Source organism: Megachile rotundata, chromosome 14 (assembly GCF_050947335.1).
Source record: "Megachile rotundata isolate GNS110a chromosome 14, iyMegRotu1, whole genome shotgun sequence".
Lineage (NCBI taxonomy): Eukaryota > Metazoa > Arthropoda > Insecta > Hymenoptera > Megachilidae > Megachile > Megachile rotundata.
The window spans coordinates 10,966,678-10,984,105 of NC_134996.1; the positions used below are offsets into that span (position 1 = coordinate 10,966,678).

Consider the following 17,428-nt stretch of genomic DNA (forward strand, 5'->3'; position numbering starts at 1 on the left):
CAATGAAGTGGTTGGTCTATATATATTACTCTTTGTTTATGTTTATGTTGAATTTACAGCAGTTTTTTTTTTGTTAATGAATTAAATGACAAACACTCGATTGCGAGTCATGAGTTACGTGTTATGATCAAGGGCTCGCGTGATCGCGAGTGCCTATTTATAGCAAATAGCACAATCATAAAGAGAAAATGTATAACGTTTATAATGACAAAAGGTATCAAATAAAAATACTGCAGTACAAGAATTAATTGAAATATGGAAGCATATCCTTGCTCTTTAATTCCATCATTTATATTTTTTAGAAAACTGTCTATAAATTTGTACATTAAACCATTTGCAACATAAATCGACTAAGGATAGTACGCGAGCGTCTCTAAGGATTTTATGATAGCATTTATCAAATCATTTAACGTAACATAATTGGTAAGACATAATTATACATACATTAAGAACAGTACTTATTTAGACACAATAATATATTACTTCTGCTAAATCTTTTTGTATATAATTATCCCCTGAATTTATTAATAATAATCTATTAAAGTTTGAATCATTTATGTAATAAATTTAATATCGTTTTATTATTCGAATCAACAATTACTTCATTAAAGCGTGAACTACCGCTTTCGCGTTTAATGATTTTAAATCTGTATAAGTTTGTCCTGTACCAACAAAAACGATTGGTTGCCCAGTAATGTATGTCATAGAAATCGCTGCGCCTACCTAAAAACAATCCACAACAAATGTTAACTATATTTCTTGCGCAGCACCGTTGTAATCAGTTATATTTACCTTATCATCGATTGTATCAAATTTAGTTAACACGATTCCGTCAATGATATGAGGATTGGTGGATTGACTATGATCGGCTAACGCTTGATTGAATTTCACTAATTGATCAACAGCCTCGTTTCCAACGAGAGCTTCACCGACGAAGAGTACTAAATCTGGCTCGTTTACTTTGATCAACTTGGCCAAGGCTCTCATCAACGGTTCGTTATCTTGCATTCGACCAGCGGTGTCTACCAAGACTACGTCGAATCTCGAGTCCTTAGCAAAACGAATCGCTTCCATGGCGATACCAGCAGCATCCTTCCCATACCCTTTTTCATACAACTGAACCATAGACATATTTCCATGTTTCTCTGGTGGATGAAGAGCGTTTAAATGACGCATATGGGTCCTCAGTTGCTCAACTGCACCGGCTCTGAAACAAAATATAAAATGTACTCAAATACACCATACTTCTAAGTTCGAGTATTGCAATAAAAAGAAGTACCTGAACGTATCACACGCAGCAATAAGCACGCGGAAATTATTTTCTATGAGCCAGAAACAAATTTTCGCCAAATTCGTTGATTTGCCTACTCCGTTGACGCCGCAAAAGGTCATAACGTAAGGTCTATTGTTCCGCTTTGCTTCCATTGCATCTCGAAGAATGTCAACTCGTCTTTTTGGAGACAATATCTGTACTAGTGCGTCTGTTAGCGTTGCCTTAACAGTACTTGACACGCTGTCGAATGTACCCAACACCTTTCCTTCCAGCTTTACGCCAACAGAATCACATAATTTTTGAGCAATTTCCGCAGCTACATTCTTTGTGATCAAGTGATCTTTCAGTTTATCCAGAACTGGAGCCATGTCTTCGTGCTTCAAGCTCTTATTACCGACCAAACTTTTGAACATTGAAAACATACTGTTTGTTTTCTTTTGTACTTGCGGCTTAGGGTTCTCGATTTCTTGATCAGACTCATCTTCAGACTCACTTTCAATTTCTATATCACGAATACTGCCTTTCATCTGGCCTACTAACTGTAAAAAATATTAGTTTCAACAAGGACATAATCGCGTCAATGGTCATTTGTGAATGATAAATTTACTGTTGTATCAGCTGCCACATAATCGCCACTTTCTTCTGGTTTGTCTTTGGTGCGCTCTAAGGTAGCAAGGTCCTTGGTGGTCCCACCTAATTCCCACACGCGAGGTTTTTTACCTGCCTTTTCAGGCTTTTGACTCTTCCTACAATGATTACATATGAATAATTGAATAGTAAAATATATTCCTTTAGTTTTCAACTCTATAAACTTACTGCTTATCAACTTTCTTCTTTTGATTGTTTAGTTTCTGAGCCAATTTCACGCGGTTCGCAATTAAAATCTCTTCGTTTATTTCTCCATTATGATTTATTTGATTATTCACCAGGTCCTGTTTTGGAACCTCTTGAACTTTCACTACAGAATCACATAATGGCCGGATTAATATTTATTCGACAATAAATTCCATTATAGTTTTAATTTTTATTAATTTGTTGCTGAATATTTAGCCTATGTTGTGAGATAAAATAGAGGTATGGCAAGGTGCTGTTAATTTTGTTATGTCTGGTGATAATGTATGATATGTACACAAAATGCAGCATGTGAAATTCAAAATCACTTACATTGATCATCTTTATTAGTATTAACTCCCTTCTTCCTTTTACCTAGAAGCGAAGAAGATCCCCATTTCCTGTTAGTGATACCCACATTGGAAAGGACATATTACTACCTAAATGAAAATTGCTTGTGATTCTATATAAAATCCTAAACAAATATCAATGGCTTATAGTATTTAGCACTCAAAAATAAATGAAACCACCAAAAAATTGTACAACTACATTAATAAATAAATATTAATCTTAGAAAGGTTTAACTACAACCTGATTATTTGTAATAATTACACCCAAACTATTTCTAATTCCCTGGTACCAAAAGAAATAACAGAGTTCTTAGACAATCAGTACATATTGTCAATATTTGAGTACTTTAAATAAATATTGAGAACCTTAAAATATTGGCAATATATACAGGTCATCTAAGATTTCCATAACATAGGACTTAGGGATATCAAAGCTATAAAGACATTAATAATATCATAAGCTCATTGAATGCAAAGTGCTTGAAATAAATAAAAGTACTATACAAAACTAAACTTTTAAGTTATATTTACTACGTACCCTGCTTTTTATTATCCTTGTCATCTTTTCTTTCAATCATACTAGCAACAGTTTTCTTTGATTTTTGACTCTCATCAAACGTACGCATTTGTTTAGGTATCTTTGCCTGAGTTCGTGCCCATTGTTCAGCCATAGCAAGAACATGTTCATAATTCCTGCTAAACTCGTAATTATAAAACCATTGAGACTTCTCCAACTCATTTTTAAATCTGTCTCTAAACTCCAAATGAATATCATTTAAAAATTTATCTATATATGACAACTGTAGTATCTTTTGATATGCAACAACAAACACTAATTCAAACTCATTATCAAGTTTGTATTGCAACCGCAAAGAATCATATTCAAAAGTATGATTTCCCGTACGTTCCTGCAAAAAAAGATTATAAAAATATAATCATGACAAAAGCAAACTATTTAACAGATAAATTACTGTACAAGAAAAATATATCTTTTGTTTTATTTCAATTCTTGACACGAAAATCAGTTATTGAACAGTATTCCATATGGACATGAAAAAGAAAGAAAAATATAAAACCTTGACAGGTGTACTTACTTGCAATATGACACTTCGTATTAGCGCGTTAACGCTAGGCGCAAATATTTGCGAGGTACTTTGGAAACACCAAAGCACAATTCCACCTTTACTAAATATAGTAAATAGATCCAACATGATTATATGATTTTTTGACAATAAAAAAATGTTTATTATAGAATATTGCGATCTAACCTATTCGTGATCGTGCAGTTTGATTTTTGTACACGTCAGACTGTTCCTTAGAATAAAAGCTACAAGATACGATAAAATGAAACGTTGAGGAACTTTAAGGCGGTTGCATATTGCAACGGCACGTAAATGCTGATATCACAAAAATGTGATATTGGTTTGTCCATATATTTAAAAATGTGCTTCATACATTCTTTTATATTTTATATTTATTGCTGTATTAAACGCAATTTTTAATCAGGGAAGAGTATAAAGGAAAACTTAGGTCAAGCCTATATAGATATATAAGAGCTATGGTTAGGAAAAGTCTAGGAAAAGCCTAGGAAAAACCTAGGGTCTAGAGAATCCAAAAAAAAAAAAAAAACAAATCTGGGAAAAAGCTAGAGTTAGAGACTAGGGAACTTAGGACCCAGAATGAATCTAGGATAAGCTCAGGACCCAGGAAGAGTGTAGAAAGAACCCAGGGAGAACTATCCACATCTCCTGATATCTGAAAACCGGATACATACAGTGCCTGCAGGCTACAAAATTTTTAAAGTTTACAATTAGAAATGAATTTATACCGAAATTATAAGTATAAAATATCAAACAGTTTTCTACAATTTATTTTTCTTATTGTAATCATACAATAATTGTTCTTTTGAACTGAATGATGAATATACTTTAATTTGTTAATAACAGAACCCTCAACAGGCAGTGTATACTTAAGCTGTAAATCTATCTAATACATTATGCACAACTACATATAAAAATGTATAATGGAACAATTTCATTAAATGTATGTTATATACAATAATTACAATGTTTTACACAAGACAATACGACTTTTATGCTTTGTGTTAAACGGATACAAAGGTATATTAAAACCGTATATCGTCTCCCGAAAAGTTGTAGACACCTTACTCACGTTTTTTGCATTACTGAAGTCGAATAAAAACATAACTATCATTATGATAGTGAGAAAAACCTGCAATAATAACGATTATTAAGATACTGAATTTTTAACTTCTTATATTTTCGTAAGTATAAAAATAATAAAAGTAATAATACTTGAAAACCTGTATGTTATCGAGAGGATAAGTATACTTTAAGCAAATTGAATTAAAAGGAAAATAAAAATTTGTCGATCATATCAAATTTCTTTTACACGGATTTATAAAAATACACATAACACATTACGAGAAAGTTAAATTGACACTTGCAATTTACCTGAATCATTTCTTCTAAAACAAAGATTAGAAACTTCGTTTCAAAGAAATGGTTTCAAAACATGTACACATATTAATTATAGTAATAACACTAATGTTATATTCTTCTAAATAAACTGTTCAACATTACTGTCAAAATAACAATCCAAAAATTTGTAGAACATTCGAGACAAGAATATCTTTTCCACAAAGATAATTCTATAACATTTAATTGTAATCTCTTCAACAAAAAGAGCAGTCTTGATATATTATAAGTAATACTGTAAAAGAAAAATACTCTTTCTATTAATACCTAATGTAACTATTTACATAAGCTTCTGACATAAGCTTTTCAGAAACATCTTATAACATAAAAGTCATAGATTTTTTCAGTTTATAAAAATAAGAAAAGAAATAATGTTTTATAGCTCCTTTCTTAAGTAGTCGTATAAATTTATAGACTAGAACTTACAAGCAACTAAACATTAGTTTTACTTCTAATCTTTCTTAATAAATTTAGAAGTAAAATTAAATCATATATACTTTGTGCGTGTTAAAGCGCTTCCTCCTTTCGTGGGATCCATCATACGATCCCAGTTCGTGTGACCAACTACGAATCCTACAGCTCGCATTTTCTCTTGTTCTTTTCGTTCTTCTAAATCTGCCCACCTTACCTATTTGATGCAATTTTTATAAATCAGATCGACAGTCCTCAAGTATATTTAAATTAGTCAAAAGCGTACTTACCCTTTTTTTACCGGAAGTATCTTCCATGTTGTAATAATCCGGAACCTGAAGAAAATCTTTCATTGTTTGTACTTTTCCCTCATTTTTCTTCTTCGCAAGTCCATCCAAACGATCTGTATCGAAAAACATGTACATAAACAAGAAATTTATTAAGAAATATACAACTGTTTTATGAAATAAATGACTAACCTAATTTATCCTCTGCCTCCATACGTTCCCACTTACTGACTCCCTAGAAGTGATTAATAAGACATACGTTTAATGTCTTGAATTTTCTTTAGATATATATTAAATTTAAATTGCAACTAAATATTACAGTAACATCTTGAATATCATCTTGACTATCCTGACTATCTTCGTTGTGTTGTTGGGAGGGTTTCTCCTGCGTTTCTTCGCTATCTTCCATGTGAACCTATTATATAAAAGAGTACAGGATAGTCTTAATTCATTATTATACACAAACGTATAACTTATCAGAAGAACATACTTCCTCAATTGCTTGTTCTTGCAACATTGAGTTGACATCTAACTTTTGATGATAACTCGGTGTTGGCTCAAAATAATCTATAATCCTATTTATTTCGTCTTCTGTGCGATTATGAATATTTCTTTTTACACAGATTTGTAAATCCATTTCCATTTCGCAGACATATACCTATAAGATTAAGAGAAGCATTAAAAAAAATTTTTTTTTGAGATTACAGAGTACTTACTTTAAAACCTTTAGTCTTAGCAAAACTCCACATTTCTTCGTAATCGGATATTTTTTCATTGATGCAGTCTAATATTATGAAGTTAAAGAAACCATCAGTGATATTCTTTTTAAATGCTTTAACCAGAGAGGTGATATAACTTTGCTCCATTGCTTCCTCATATTCGTAAACCATATCCTATAAAATTAGTCAATGGAAAAAGTTTATATCATTTATACATATTTAAATCTAACAAGAATGACGATTTATGTTCTACCTTAACTGTGATTTTCTTCCCATTATCATCTGTGGTTTCTATCTCCTTTTCAACCAGGAAATAATCATCAAGACTTAAAATCCTTGGAGCAGAACCACCTTGTTCAACTTCTTTATCCTGTAAAAGAATATTTTCAATGTAGTAATTTATTACAAAATTTATACAAATGTTAATTGTTTACTATAATAAAATCTTTACCTTAATAAGTTTTGCCACGAATGACTTTCCACTGCCTGGTGGACCTCTCAAAATAATGGCTATTTTTGGTGGTCTGTTCTGGCGACCTGGAGGACACAGCAGATCATCCACCATTGTACAGTTTGGTGTCTTTGCCAGTTCCAAGGTCTTTTGTGCAGGTTCCAATACATTATGCTGAGAATCTGTAACACTGTAAGACGTAATATTATTTTATTATGAGATCTTTCTAAAATACTATGCTTGCAATATAATAGAGAAGAAGGTAAATAAAAAATTAGATATAATGATGGTAAGTATATATCAATTAATACATACAAGTGGTAATATATTTGATATTTAAAATATTCCTAATAATTAGAAAACCTTAAGATATTAATAAATTTCAAAGATGCATTATAAATATGAGAAACAGTATAAAGTTTCTGGAAGCTATTATTAAAAATAGCAATAGTTAAAAACCTAAAATCGGTGTGTGTTTTCATATGTTCAGATTAAATTACATGAAACGTGTTTCTGTACAGTACAAACATATGTTTGTATTATGCTACTAAGCATTTCATGTATCTAATCGAATTTGTCGAACCCAAATTATTTTTAGATTATTGTATATTCATACATATAGCATAAAAACACGTATTTAATAAGTATCAATTGCTAAATTATTTCAAATGAATAAAACGTTTCTAAAAATAATCGTTTATCATCGCTTATATTTAAATTGTTAGCACGCATGAAAATAAATGTTTCATGGCTTCAAATGTATAGTACTTCAATGTAGTGACATTGTAGTCACATTGTAGACATGTTATAAATAAAGAAAACCAGTGGTTTCCAAAATATCTCCTGCGTCAAAAACTATGACACAATACAGACAAGCATAATAAACTAGTATCTTCTAACTGCATTTTAGCAGTCCAAAGGCATAGTATAAATTTACAACAGTAAAGTGTCATCTTCATAAGAGTATTAAATTTATAAACAGATACCAATAGTGTAAATTTAAAAACATAAAAATTGTAAAACCGTTTATTTAACAGTTTCTAAAAGACTAAACGCTAAAGGATGTATTTAATAATTATTATAACATACCTGGTATCTGATGGCTTTGTATCTATGACGTTCTTGTTCGCATTCTCCTGCCAGTTTTTATTTCCTTTTGATCTAAAGAAAGTTACATGTTTTCAAAACGAAATTGATGTATATATGAACAACAGCCAAGAGAAATTTATTTTTGTTACATACAAATATGAATACAGATTTATGAATGAAGTATTTATTTTACTGTACCTGTCCTCATCTTTGTCATTCTCTTTAATCGGTTCCTTTTGAGAAGTGTCACATTTTTCTCGTGTTCTTTCTGCAGTGAAAGAAAAGAATAAATTTAAAACTATCTTTATAGTTTAACAACTAAATATATGACTTATAAATTCACATAGATATTTTGTAATAATACTTGAATAAGACTGTATATTTATTTAAATAAACCTCAAATTACCTTTATTGCTATTTTTGTCATATCGAACATCTTGATCTTTGTCAGACATACGATCAAACGACCTATCCTCTTTTTCCTTCCCTTTGTGGTCCTCCTTCTCTCTACGCTCCCTGTCAGGTTTTCTTTCATCAAACGATTCCTCACTGTTCCTTCTCTTATTATAATTTCTAGATCTCCTAGAGTCTGTTTTATCCGCATAATATTCGTATCTCTTTATCTTTTCTGTGTACTCTTTCAAATTCTGTTCACTCTCCTCCCAGTTTCTGAAATCTTTCTTCGGATGCACCTCATGGTCGGGCACCAATGGTTTCAAATTACCATGTCCATAATCAAAGCACTGCACTGGAGTCAAATGATCCTGAATCGCTGAACGAGAGGTGTGAGCATAGTCAATTACTTTGGCAGGTATATGTTCAATAAATTTCTTCTCAGTTGTGGCTCCACCATGATTGTAATTAAACTGTTTCTCTATGCAAAATTCTTTAACTGGTGGACACTTGACTTGAGACTGCCGATTATCTGCTGACCGTTTCATGAACATAGAATTACCAAAGGATGAAGACTCCCCAAACTCAGCTTTGTAATCTCCTACAGTTAAGTCAGCCATACTCTTCTCTGATCTTTCAGGTATGTTAGATTTGATTGCATCTAGTTGCGACCGTCGTTCAACATTATTCATGGTATCTTGATTAAACGTTTCATTCTGACCTGGCCCAGATTTATTAACAAAATCGAAATCTCGTGAAGACCTTTGGTCAGTGTCACCAAAGCTGTTCTTGGGGTATGATTGCCTCCAGCCTGGATTTGACATATCATCCGTGTCAAACTGCCCTTGTGGTTCTATCCGCATCTGATTGGTGTTTTCAAACACTCCTCCATCGCCACGAATGTTGGAACCACCTGCTTCTGAGTTCTCTGGGAGTTTAGGGCAATTGTTATCGATTGGCCCTTTTGATCTAAATTCTCCAATTCCTCTGATATCGTTTGGCCCGTCCATTGGACCTCGGGACCCAAAGTACGAATCGTTTGAGCTCTGAGGTCCATAACATCCATCATTCACATTAGAAAATTGTCCATTGTTTGCTCCTTTAGAACCATTTGGACTTCTTTGGAAGGGTCCATCGCTGCGTCTTGAACCGAATAGTCTATCATTAGGTCCGGAAAATCTGTGCGTTTCAGTTGGTCCTCTGGGAGCAAATTGTCCAGAGTTATCAAAAGGTGCATCGTTTTGTCTACCAGGAGTAAATGGTCGGTTGTTGGGTCCTTGAGGACCAAGTTGTCCATCGATTGGTCCTCTAGGACCGAACTGTCCATCATTGGGTCTTCTCAGTCCAAACTGACCATCAAATCTAGGTCCAAATTGTCCAGTGTTAGGACCTCTGGGTCCAAACGGTCCATTGTTAGGTCCTCGTGGTCCGAACTGATTCTCAGTGGGCCCTCTTGGTCCAAAGGGTCCTCCATTAGGACCTCTAGGCCCAAATGGACCGTCGTTGGGACCTCTGGGTCCAAATAGTCCATCATTGACACCTCTTGGACCAAACTGTGTATCGTTAGGTCCTTGAGGTCCAAACTGTCCATCAGTGGGACCTCTTGGACCAAACTGGCCGTTATTAGGACCTCTTGGTCCAAACTGTCCGTCACTGAATCCTCGAGGACCTAACGGGTACTGGTTTAGAGCAGGAGGGTTAAATGGAAACGAACCTGGACCTCTAGGTTCAAAGACTGGAAATCTGTTATCAGTGGGGCCTCTAGGGCCAGTGAAAGGTGTATTTGGTCTGAACGGCATACCTCTTGGGCCGAGTGTAGGATCAAAGCATTCTGAATTATTTGGAAACGATTTCAAGGAAGACTCGTTTGTCCCTCGTATAGGATCAGTCAGTTCATTATCTGAGACAGGACCTAAGTTTGGTAATTCAGGTGGTGGCTCCATGTTCAGGTCTTCAGGTTTTGGATCATTCTCTCCCATAAAAGGCAAGGCCTCAACTTTCTTATTATCGCTGCTGGATAGTTCTTGTTTTCCCTTTGAGTCGTTAAATGCAGTCTGAGCATCCTGTTCTGAAGGATTGTAGTTTGCAGACAAATTTTCATCCGGTTTAATTTTATCCTTTTGCAACAAATCTTCAGGAAGTTGAGCATCGATCCAAGGTGGTTTTTCTAACAATGGTATATCACTTTGTCCAGCGTAACCTTCGGAGCTATCCTTCTGGGCACCGTCAACAGTCTGTTCGTTTAAGATTGAACTCGCTACTGGCTGTTCCATCACAGACTCGTTTTTATTCTCTTTATTCGCTTCCATGTCGATTCCCATGTTTGGTATTTCTGGTCTAGGTTCAGTGCCCATGAAATCTTGCTGTGGACTAGAAGTGGCGAGTCCTCTGAATGGAGCAGCACCGTCTCGCGATTCAAACGAATTGTTACGTCCGATTCCCGTAGGACAACGTGTTCCGAAATCTTGGTTTCCTGGAGATTTGAAGTCTCCAGGCATCCGGAAGTTAGCGGCTCCACCTGGCCCAAAATTGGAAGACCCACGAGGCCCAAAATTATTGTTCGAAGTGGAAGTTTTCATAAACGGAGACTCACCGGTGATTTTCTTGAAACTTTCACTCAAAGACCCGACGCTACTATTCTTGTCGGAATCGAGGAAGCTCGGTTTAAATACATCTATCGCAGCCCTTCGTTTTTCCATAAGTTTTTTCAACTCTGGCGCGAATTTGTCCGGTGGTTCAAACTGGTTATTTCTATTAAAGTTCCGTGGAGTACCTGGGAAGCCATCGCGCCTTTCTCCTAGATCCTTTTGATCAAAACGATCCATGTTATTCCTGTTAAACCTATCACCACCAGGTCCATACGGTGGTTCATTGTTCGATCCAAACCGATCATTAACAGATTCGCTTCCTTGTCCAAATCGATCATTAGCAGCAGCAAATCTGTTATCCCCAGACCCAAAACGATCGTTTACAGGTCCGAATCTGTCATTCGTTGGACCAAATCTATTATTGCCTGGTCCAAAACGATCATTCCCACCAAATCTGTCGTTACTGTAATTCATTTTATGTTGGTTGAACTGATTACCACTGAAATCTTGATAATTTCTGTCCTCTCTTCTGAACTGATCAGTCTCTGACATACGTTCATCGTTCAATTTATAATTGTCACCCCGTTGACTGAATAAATCATTGGATCTAAACTGATTATTCTGTTGATCACCATCTCGAGTAAAACGTTCATCCTTTTCTCGAGTAGGATCGTTCATATTAAAACTGTTTGGATGACCCACCGAGTCAAAATTGTTCATGGGTCCGCTTTGTCCTGGACGTTCATTGTGCATACCGCCATCTGGACCAGTATTGTTATTTGGACCAAACGGAGGGGGTCTTCCTTGCATATTCGGTGGAATTGACGGTCGCGCATTTTGACCCTGTCGGGAATCATTACTGACAAATCCAGGCGGTGGTTGCGAAAAGTTTGGTACACTTGAAAAGTTCGGTGGTGGCTGAGTGAAATTTGGTGGAGGCATTTGCGTTGGTGGAGCACCAAATGGTAGTTGTGATACACCGCTAACAGACTGAAAATTTGGAAAATTCGATACGTTTGCATTGTACTGCGGTGTCCACTGTTGAGAATTCCAAGGTGATGAGGTCATCACGTTAGAAGACATATTCATGGCTGGTAACTGAGGTGCTGAAGTTGACTGAGAAGATGTCATGGTTGTTTGAACGTTAGACGCCGTAGCTTCAGTAGCCGGCGGTGGAGGTGGCGGAGGAGGTACGTTAGTGTTTTGTTTTCCGGTTAAACCGAGAGTCTTTCCAATACCTAATAAATTATTAATCAATCCCTGATTCTCAGTACTCGACAGTATATTCATTATTTTATCGTCACCAGGCAAACTTTTATTTTTGTCAACTTCTGTCTTAGCGGTAGCTTGCTTTTGTTGCTCGCGTTTCCTACGCATCTGTTCACGTCGCTCAATAAGCTTCTCCCGCCAGGATGTCCATTTCGCTTCGTATTGTTTGTATTGGGTCTACAATAAAATGGTATGTCTTTTTCTTGCAAGAATTGGAACACTACTTCACTCACAGTATTTCGACTAATATATTTGTGGTGATCTACTGATAATAATTGTAACATTACTTACCTTGTCTGGGTGATTAGCATTTTGCTGTTTCCACTTATTAAACTGTTCCTCCCACTGTTTAAACTGAGCATCAAATGTTTTCTCGGCCTCAGTTAGTTCTTCATCTTCAACTTTCAATTTTTTAGCACTAGTAGATTCACTAATGGCATTACTACTACGTTTACCAATTAAATTATTATTCTCTTTACTATTATTACTACTTTCAGGAGGTAATGGTGGTTGGTTTGGAGGTAAAGGAGGATTTTGTGGACAATTCTGAACGTTTGATTGCTGTAATGAGGTATTTGCATTTTGTTTAGCAGGAAATAATGGAAGATTATTTTGATGTGGAGGAGGCATGCTTGTAAATTGATACGTATTCATTGTGGTTGGGGGTAATGGTGGCTTTGCATCCTCTTTTGGAAGAGGCGGTGGAGGTTGCACAACCGGTAACTGTGGCACCTGACTGGATAAGTTCAAGTTCTGTGCTGATATGTGCTTCATGGTTTCCTGATACTGAAACAAGAATTAGAGCAATGAAAAAACAACTGAATGTCATGCTATGAAAAGCAGTCTTTACTTGAGCTTTACTGCACATATCCTTAATTTACTAAGGATTTTAAATCTTCATATGAACAATAGGTGCATATGACTATTATGTAAACTTTATGATTACTCATTGCATCTTGAGCTTAATTAATAATATTTTAATTTGTTATGTACCTTTTCACCATATTGTGCTTGCCATTGCTGGTATTGTTGTTGCCATTGCTGCCATTGAGCCCAGTTTTGTTGCTGAGCTGCAGCCCATTGTTCTGCTGTATACCCATTAGGTGCCTAACAAAGAAATACATATTATTTACATTTCCAATATTAAATAAACATTTAGATTCTAAAAATATTCATATAAGCTATATTTAATATACAGTAATACAATTTTTGAGAACTTGTAATTAATACATTTTATTAAGAGCTTGTAACAATTTATAGCACATGAAGATTAATTTTTCAAAATTGTATCTCTACCATTAATCATTTTAATATGATACTTACTGGTTGATTGTAATACTGCATGTAAGCTTGCATCATAGCCATAGGATCTGCTCCTGGAGTGGCATAACCAACTGGTGGTTGTGGCATTGGAGTGGCAACAGCACCAGCTGACAATTGCCATTGATTCCAATTTTGCATTTTTTAATGCTCTCTCACTCTAGCAAATGGTTTGCTAGAGCAGTCCAAATTGTTTTAAGGGCCGCAGTCCGTTTGGACGCTAGTTTATATTCAAAGAAAACTATTATAGAATTACTGTCACATATATGCATATATTAAAATAAATATCTCTATTCATTTATTTATTATGTTTTATAGTACAAACACCAACCATACATTTATTTATAAAAGTTTTCAAAGTAATTAATCAAATATATTCATAAAAATATCTGCAAGTTTCATAAATATTCAAATGATTTTGAATAAGCAGAAAAAGATGAATACATATTTTTACTAGAAATTAAATCGCCTGAAATTTTGTTACATAAACAAACTTCACTTTACATAAATAGAGAATAAGACGCTTATTAAATTAGTAATCATAATAACATTGTATAAACTTTGTTAAAGTTTATAGTTTGAATTTTTCTTCCATTATACTTAAACATAGAAGTCCAAAAGATAGGAACTTCTGTAAAATAGTTGTGAGAAATTAAATGGTTCTAAGAAATTTTTGAACAATACACAACATACAAACATAACGAACAAATATGGTAGATTAAATTTTTAAACATATATTATACATATACAAGAAATCATAAAATGAAAATAGCACAGAAATATGTCAAATTATAAAACACAAAGGAATAAGCTTTATGTGCTTTTAAAATATATTAATGAATTTGCATCATATTTAGTTCGATAAATAGATACATACATAGAAGAAATAAAAATATGTATTTGTTATGCACAAGTACATACAATATACAAGGTTGATATTTTAAATTATCTGGTATTAAAAATAGTCTATATATATGGTACATCTTACAAAAGAGATTTTTAATAAAATATGTGTTATATACATATAAAATACACCATTTTGTAATTGTATAGAAATATTATAGAAGAGGAAGGATAGATTTAATCAACTTTTATTTGCCTTTGTACAAAGGAAATAAAAATTAATAGATCATTAATATAAATTTTTAGAAAACATATTTATATTTATGCTTAAATTAAATGAACATAAATCTGTTTTCCAAAATAATAAGTATCAGAATCTACTGAATTTTTATTTCCTTCTTTCACCAAAGCAAACAAATGTTTGCAAAAATTAAAACTGAGAAGTATAAAAATCTGTTCAATTTCTTAAACATAACATTGTTGTAGATACTTCAAGCTGACTTATAAAAAATTTAGAAAAGAAATATTTTATTTATTTAGTAAGAATATTAAATGATTGTGACCAGTGCTAAAAAATAATTGTTTTTACCATTCTGGTATAAAATATGTATAATTGTTATAATACGTATAACTTATAGTTATTAAAGTTGAAAATATCTTAAATATATTTGAGAATTGAATATTGTTTTATTTTTAACAATAAGAATGTTTAATTTTAATATACTTATTATCCAATTATTAACATGTTCATTATAACTCATTCCACCATGGTGTAAGATTCCCTAGATATGCCTCATACCTCTCAAGCATGAGACGTAATGATACAGACCTATAGTTTTATATTGGGAGAATGCTTTACATTTCTGTTTTCATGATGAATAATATTAATCAAGGGTCCTCAAAACAGGTAAAGCCTTTGCCTATAACGAAGACATTTCAATTTAATACATAAATCATTCCACATTTTTAATGACTGGATAATAAATATGTTGAAATATAACATTTGTATTGTTATAAATATCCTAAAGATATAAATAAGATTACATTATAATATGTAAAAAATTGTAGAAGTGTTTAATTATTTGTGATCTCATTAAATGTAGAGTCAGGTAAGTATGTCCTTTAAAATATACACGACAAACTGCAATAACTGCAATTAACCTAGGTAGATGATCGAACATATAGTTCTTATCATGACTTACAATATGGAGTTGAAAATAATTCTAATAAGTGTTTTATACATTTTCATTACAGCATATAAATAATGCCCAAAAATGTAGTGCTATGAAACACGTTTAAAAGAAGTAAATGCTTGATGAGCCATGAGAAGCCAAACTGGGTCAAGTAAAATACATTGATTTGCTGAACATAAAGTGCAATAAACACAGAAATACATCAATCAAATTGATTTTCCGTAAATATGTCATCAAAGTTTCAAAGAACTTTGAAATGTCTAGTTCAAATACAGAAATTCGCCAAGTTCAGCAAGTAACATAATATGAGACAAACATCTCTATGCGATCGCCATGATCGTTGACGACATACAAATCTTAATTTTGCGCAGGCATTATTTTCATCATTGTATCAATCATAATTCGATAAATATAACGAAAGTTTTATTGGTTATATTTACACGAGAGTATTGTGTCATTCAACATGTAATAAATCGTGAACAATTTATTTGTGATGTTCAACATCTTTGTAAAGGTGGAAAAACGAAAATAAGTTACATTATAAGTAAGCGAAATCGAAAAACAATACTCACGACTGGATAGTCGAGAAGCTGCGACACTTTTGGTCGATGTAAAATTCACGAAAATTATGTTTTATTACGCGGCAACTAACGAGAATCGAACGCGAAAACTTCGAAACTGTCGGAAACGATGGCGACTGAAGACGGTGGGTCAATTTAATTTCTAGAAACCAAACAGGGAGAAAAGTCCCTAAATTCAGACGCCCCGTTTGAGCGGGCTGTTTATACATTGTAGACTGAAGAGCAGTAATTAATACTGTCTATAATTATTTCAGGGTTTGGAAATGATTAATTAACCCATTCAAAATTAAGTTATAGTCAATGAATAGCCTGTATCAGTTATAGACGAACTAGAGGAGCAGTTTTTATACGAATCTCTCATTGTCAAAGCCGCTGTTCAAGTTTAGATCTTAGGAAAATTGGAAATTCATTTAGATGTTACAGATTCTGAGGAAGAGAGGGTATGAGATTTATCATTCCACTGTATATAAAACGAGAAAGACTAAACTTGACCGTTATGTAGATCCATCTGGTCGATAACTGAGCACCGAAAAGCTGATTATCGACTGGCGGGTAATAATCATTGACCGCTAAAATGCTGATTAATGACTATCGATAGATAAAATATTGTAAACGTTATGATAACTCAAAGGTAAATAAACTATCATTTGTGAATCGATAATGAGGTGATCTCTTTATCTACAAGTCATGAGTAAATTGAGTAATAAATTTTTGCATTATCAGAAGAGCACATGGATTACTATCATGGTAGATGTATTTCTACGAAATCAGTCTGCAGTTGTGGTATCCGTTCTTTTCTTCTTTGACCATTATGAACTATGAACCGTATCCTGACCAAAGTTATTTTATTATTCCACGAAGGTTAATTTTCTTTAATTATCGAGGATTCGAAAGGATTATATCCTTTCTAGGTAAGTGGATTTTACCTTGATCATTCACCGTTATTAATCACTTTGTTATTCGTGAAGTTCGCTTGGAACTTTGTTGTGAAATTTAATATAACTGATACGTAGAATGGACGGAATATCAAATTTCCTGGACCACGGAGGATGTTTGGAAAAAGTATTTTTCAGGGGCAAGTTTTTTACAATACAATATGTTCCGTACATATATTAATATTTTATTAATAATTAATTATAACTTATTATTTTATATTTGTCTAGAAAACCAAGTATTACAAGTTCAATCGTTGAAAATAGAATAGAGGAGATTAAGAAGAGAAATATACTTTCATACTACTATGAAATGAGGAAGAAGGGTGTATTTTATTATAACATAGAGATAATGAAATATTCGCGCGTAGTTGAATCATCAGACTTTCTTTTAACGCGC

The 17,428-nt window shown here is 33.5% G+C and overlaps 2 protein-coding genes across 6 annotated transcripts; both read right to left on the reverse strand.

Moving 5' to 3' along the window:
• Positions 1-244: 244 nt before the first annotated feature.
• SrpRalpha (signal recognition particle receptor alpha) lies at positions 245-3,930 on the reverse strand. Of its 2 annotated transcripts, XM_076539452.1 has the most exons (8): positions 3,549-3,930; positions 2,993-3,362; positions 2,438-2,479; positions 2,090-2,231; positions 1,881-2,019; positions 1,280-1,812; positions 793-1,207; positions 245-723 (listed from the first exon to the last, which is right to left on the reverse strand). In XM_076539452.1, the coding sequence occupies exons 1-8, from the start codon at positions 3,663-3,665 to the stop codon at positions 598-600; spliced, it is 1,884 nt and encodes a 627-aa protein (XP_076395567.1). In that variant the 5' UTR covers positions 3,666-3,930; the 3' UTR covers positions 245-597. The 2 variants fall into 2 exon arrangements, with proteins under 2 accessions (XP_076395567.1, XP_076395568.1); XM_076539453.1 differs by lacking the exon at positions 2,438-2,479 and having other exon boundaries at positions 3,549-3,929.
• A 357-nt stretch (positions 3,931-4,287) lies between these two features.
• Positions 4,288-16,224, reverse strand: LOC100881003 (uncharacterized). 4 transcript variants are annotated; one of them, XM_076539431.1, is made up of 18 exons: positions 16,088-16,224; positions 13,483-13,699; positions 13,153-13,266; positions 12,451-12,945; positions 12,195-12,336; positions 8,316-12,128; positions 8,108-8,177; positions 7,910-7,981; positions 6,821-7,010; positions 6,623-6,739; positions 6,367-6,543; positions 6,141-6,308; positions 5,970-6,065; positions 5,843-5,885; positions 5,654-5,766; positions 5,450-5,580; positions 4,929-5,187; positions 4,288-4,686 (listed from the first exon to the last, which is right to left on the reverse strand). In XM_076539431.1, the coding sequence occupies exons 2-17, from the start codon at positions 13,618-13,620 to the stop codon at positions 5,025-5,027; spliced, it is 6,042 nt and encodes a 2,013-aa protein (XP_076395546.1). In that variant the 5' UTR covers positions 13,621-13,699; positions 16,088-16,224; the 3' UTR covers positions 4,288-4,686; positions 4,929-5,024. The 4 variants fall into 4 exon arrangements, with proteins under 4 accessions (XP_076395546.1, XP_076395544.1, XP_076395545.1 ...); XM_076539429.1 differs by having other exon boundaries at positions 8,316-12,336; XM_076539430.1 differs by having other exon boundaries at positions 8,316-12,336; positions 13,483-13,720; positions 16,088-16,223.
• Positions 16,225-17,428: the final 1,204 nt, after the last annotated feature.

Bases quoted from the DNA above. Each gene is read 5' to 3' on its own strand.
- SrpRalpha (XM_076539452.1), bottom strand. From the start codon at position 3,665: ATGTTGGATCTATTTACTATATTTAGTAAAGGTGGAATTGTGCTTTGG. The intron at 2,480-2,992 runs GTACGTAGTAAA...CTTCGCTTCTAG, and splicing joins CAAGGATAATAAAAAGCAGG to GTAAAAGGAAGAAGGGAGTT. The intron at 2,020-2,089 runs GTAAGTTTATAG...TAATCATTGTAG, and splicing joins AAGAAGAAAGTTGATAAGCA to GAAGAGTCAAAAGCCTGAAA.
- LOC100881003 (XM_076539429.1), bottom strand. From the start codon at position 13,620: ATGCAAAATTGGAATCAATGGCAATTGTCAGCTGGTGCTGTTGCCACT. The intron at 12,337-12,450 runs GTAAGTAATGTT...ATTTTATTGTAG, and splicing joins ATGCTAATCACCCAGACAAG to ACCCAATACAAACAATACGA. The intron at 8,178-8,315 runs GTAATTTGAGGT...CTTTCACTGCAG, and splicing joins TGACAAAAATAGCAATAAAG to AAAGAACACGAGAAAAATGT.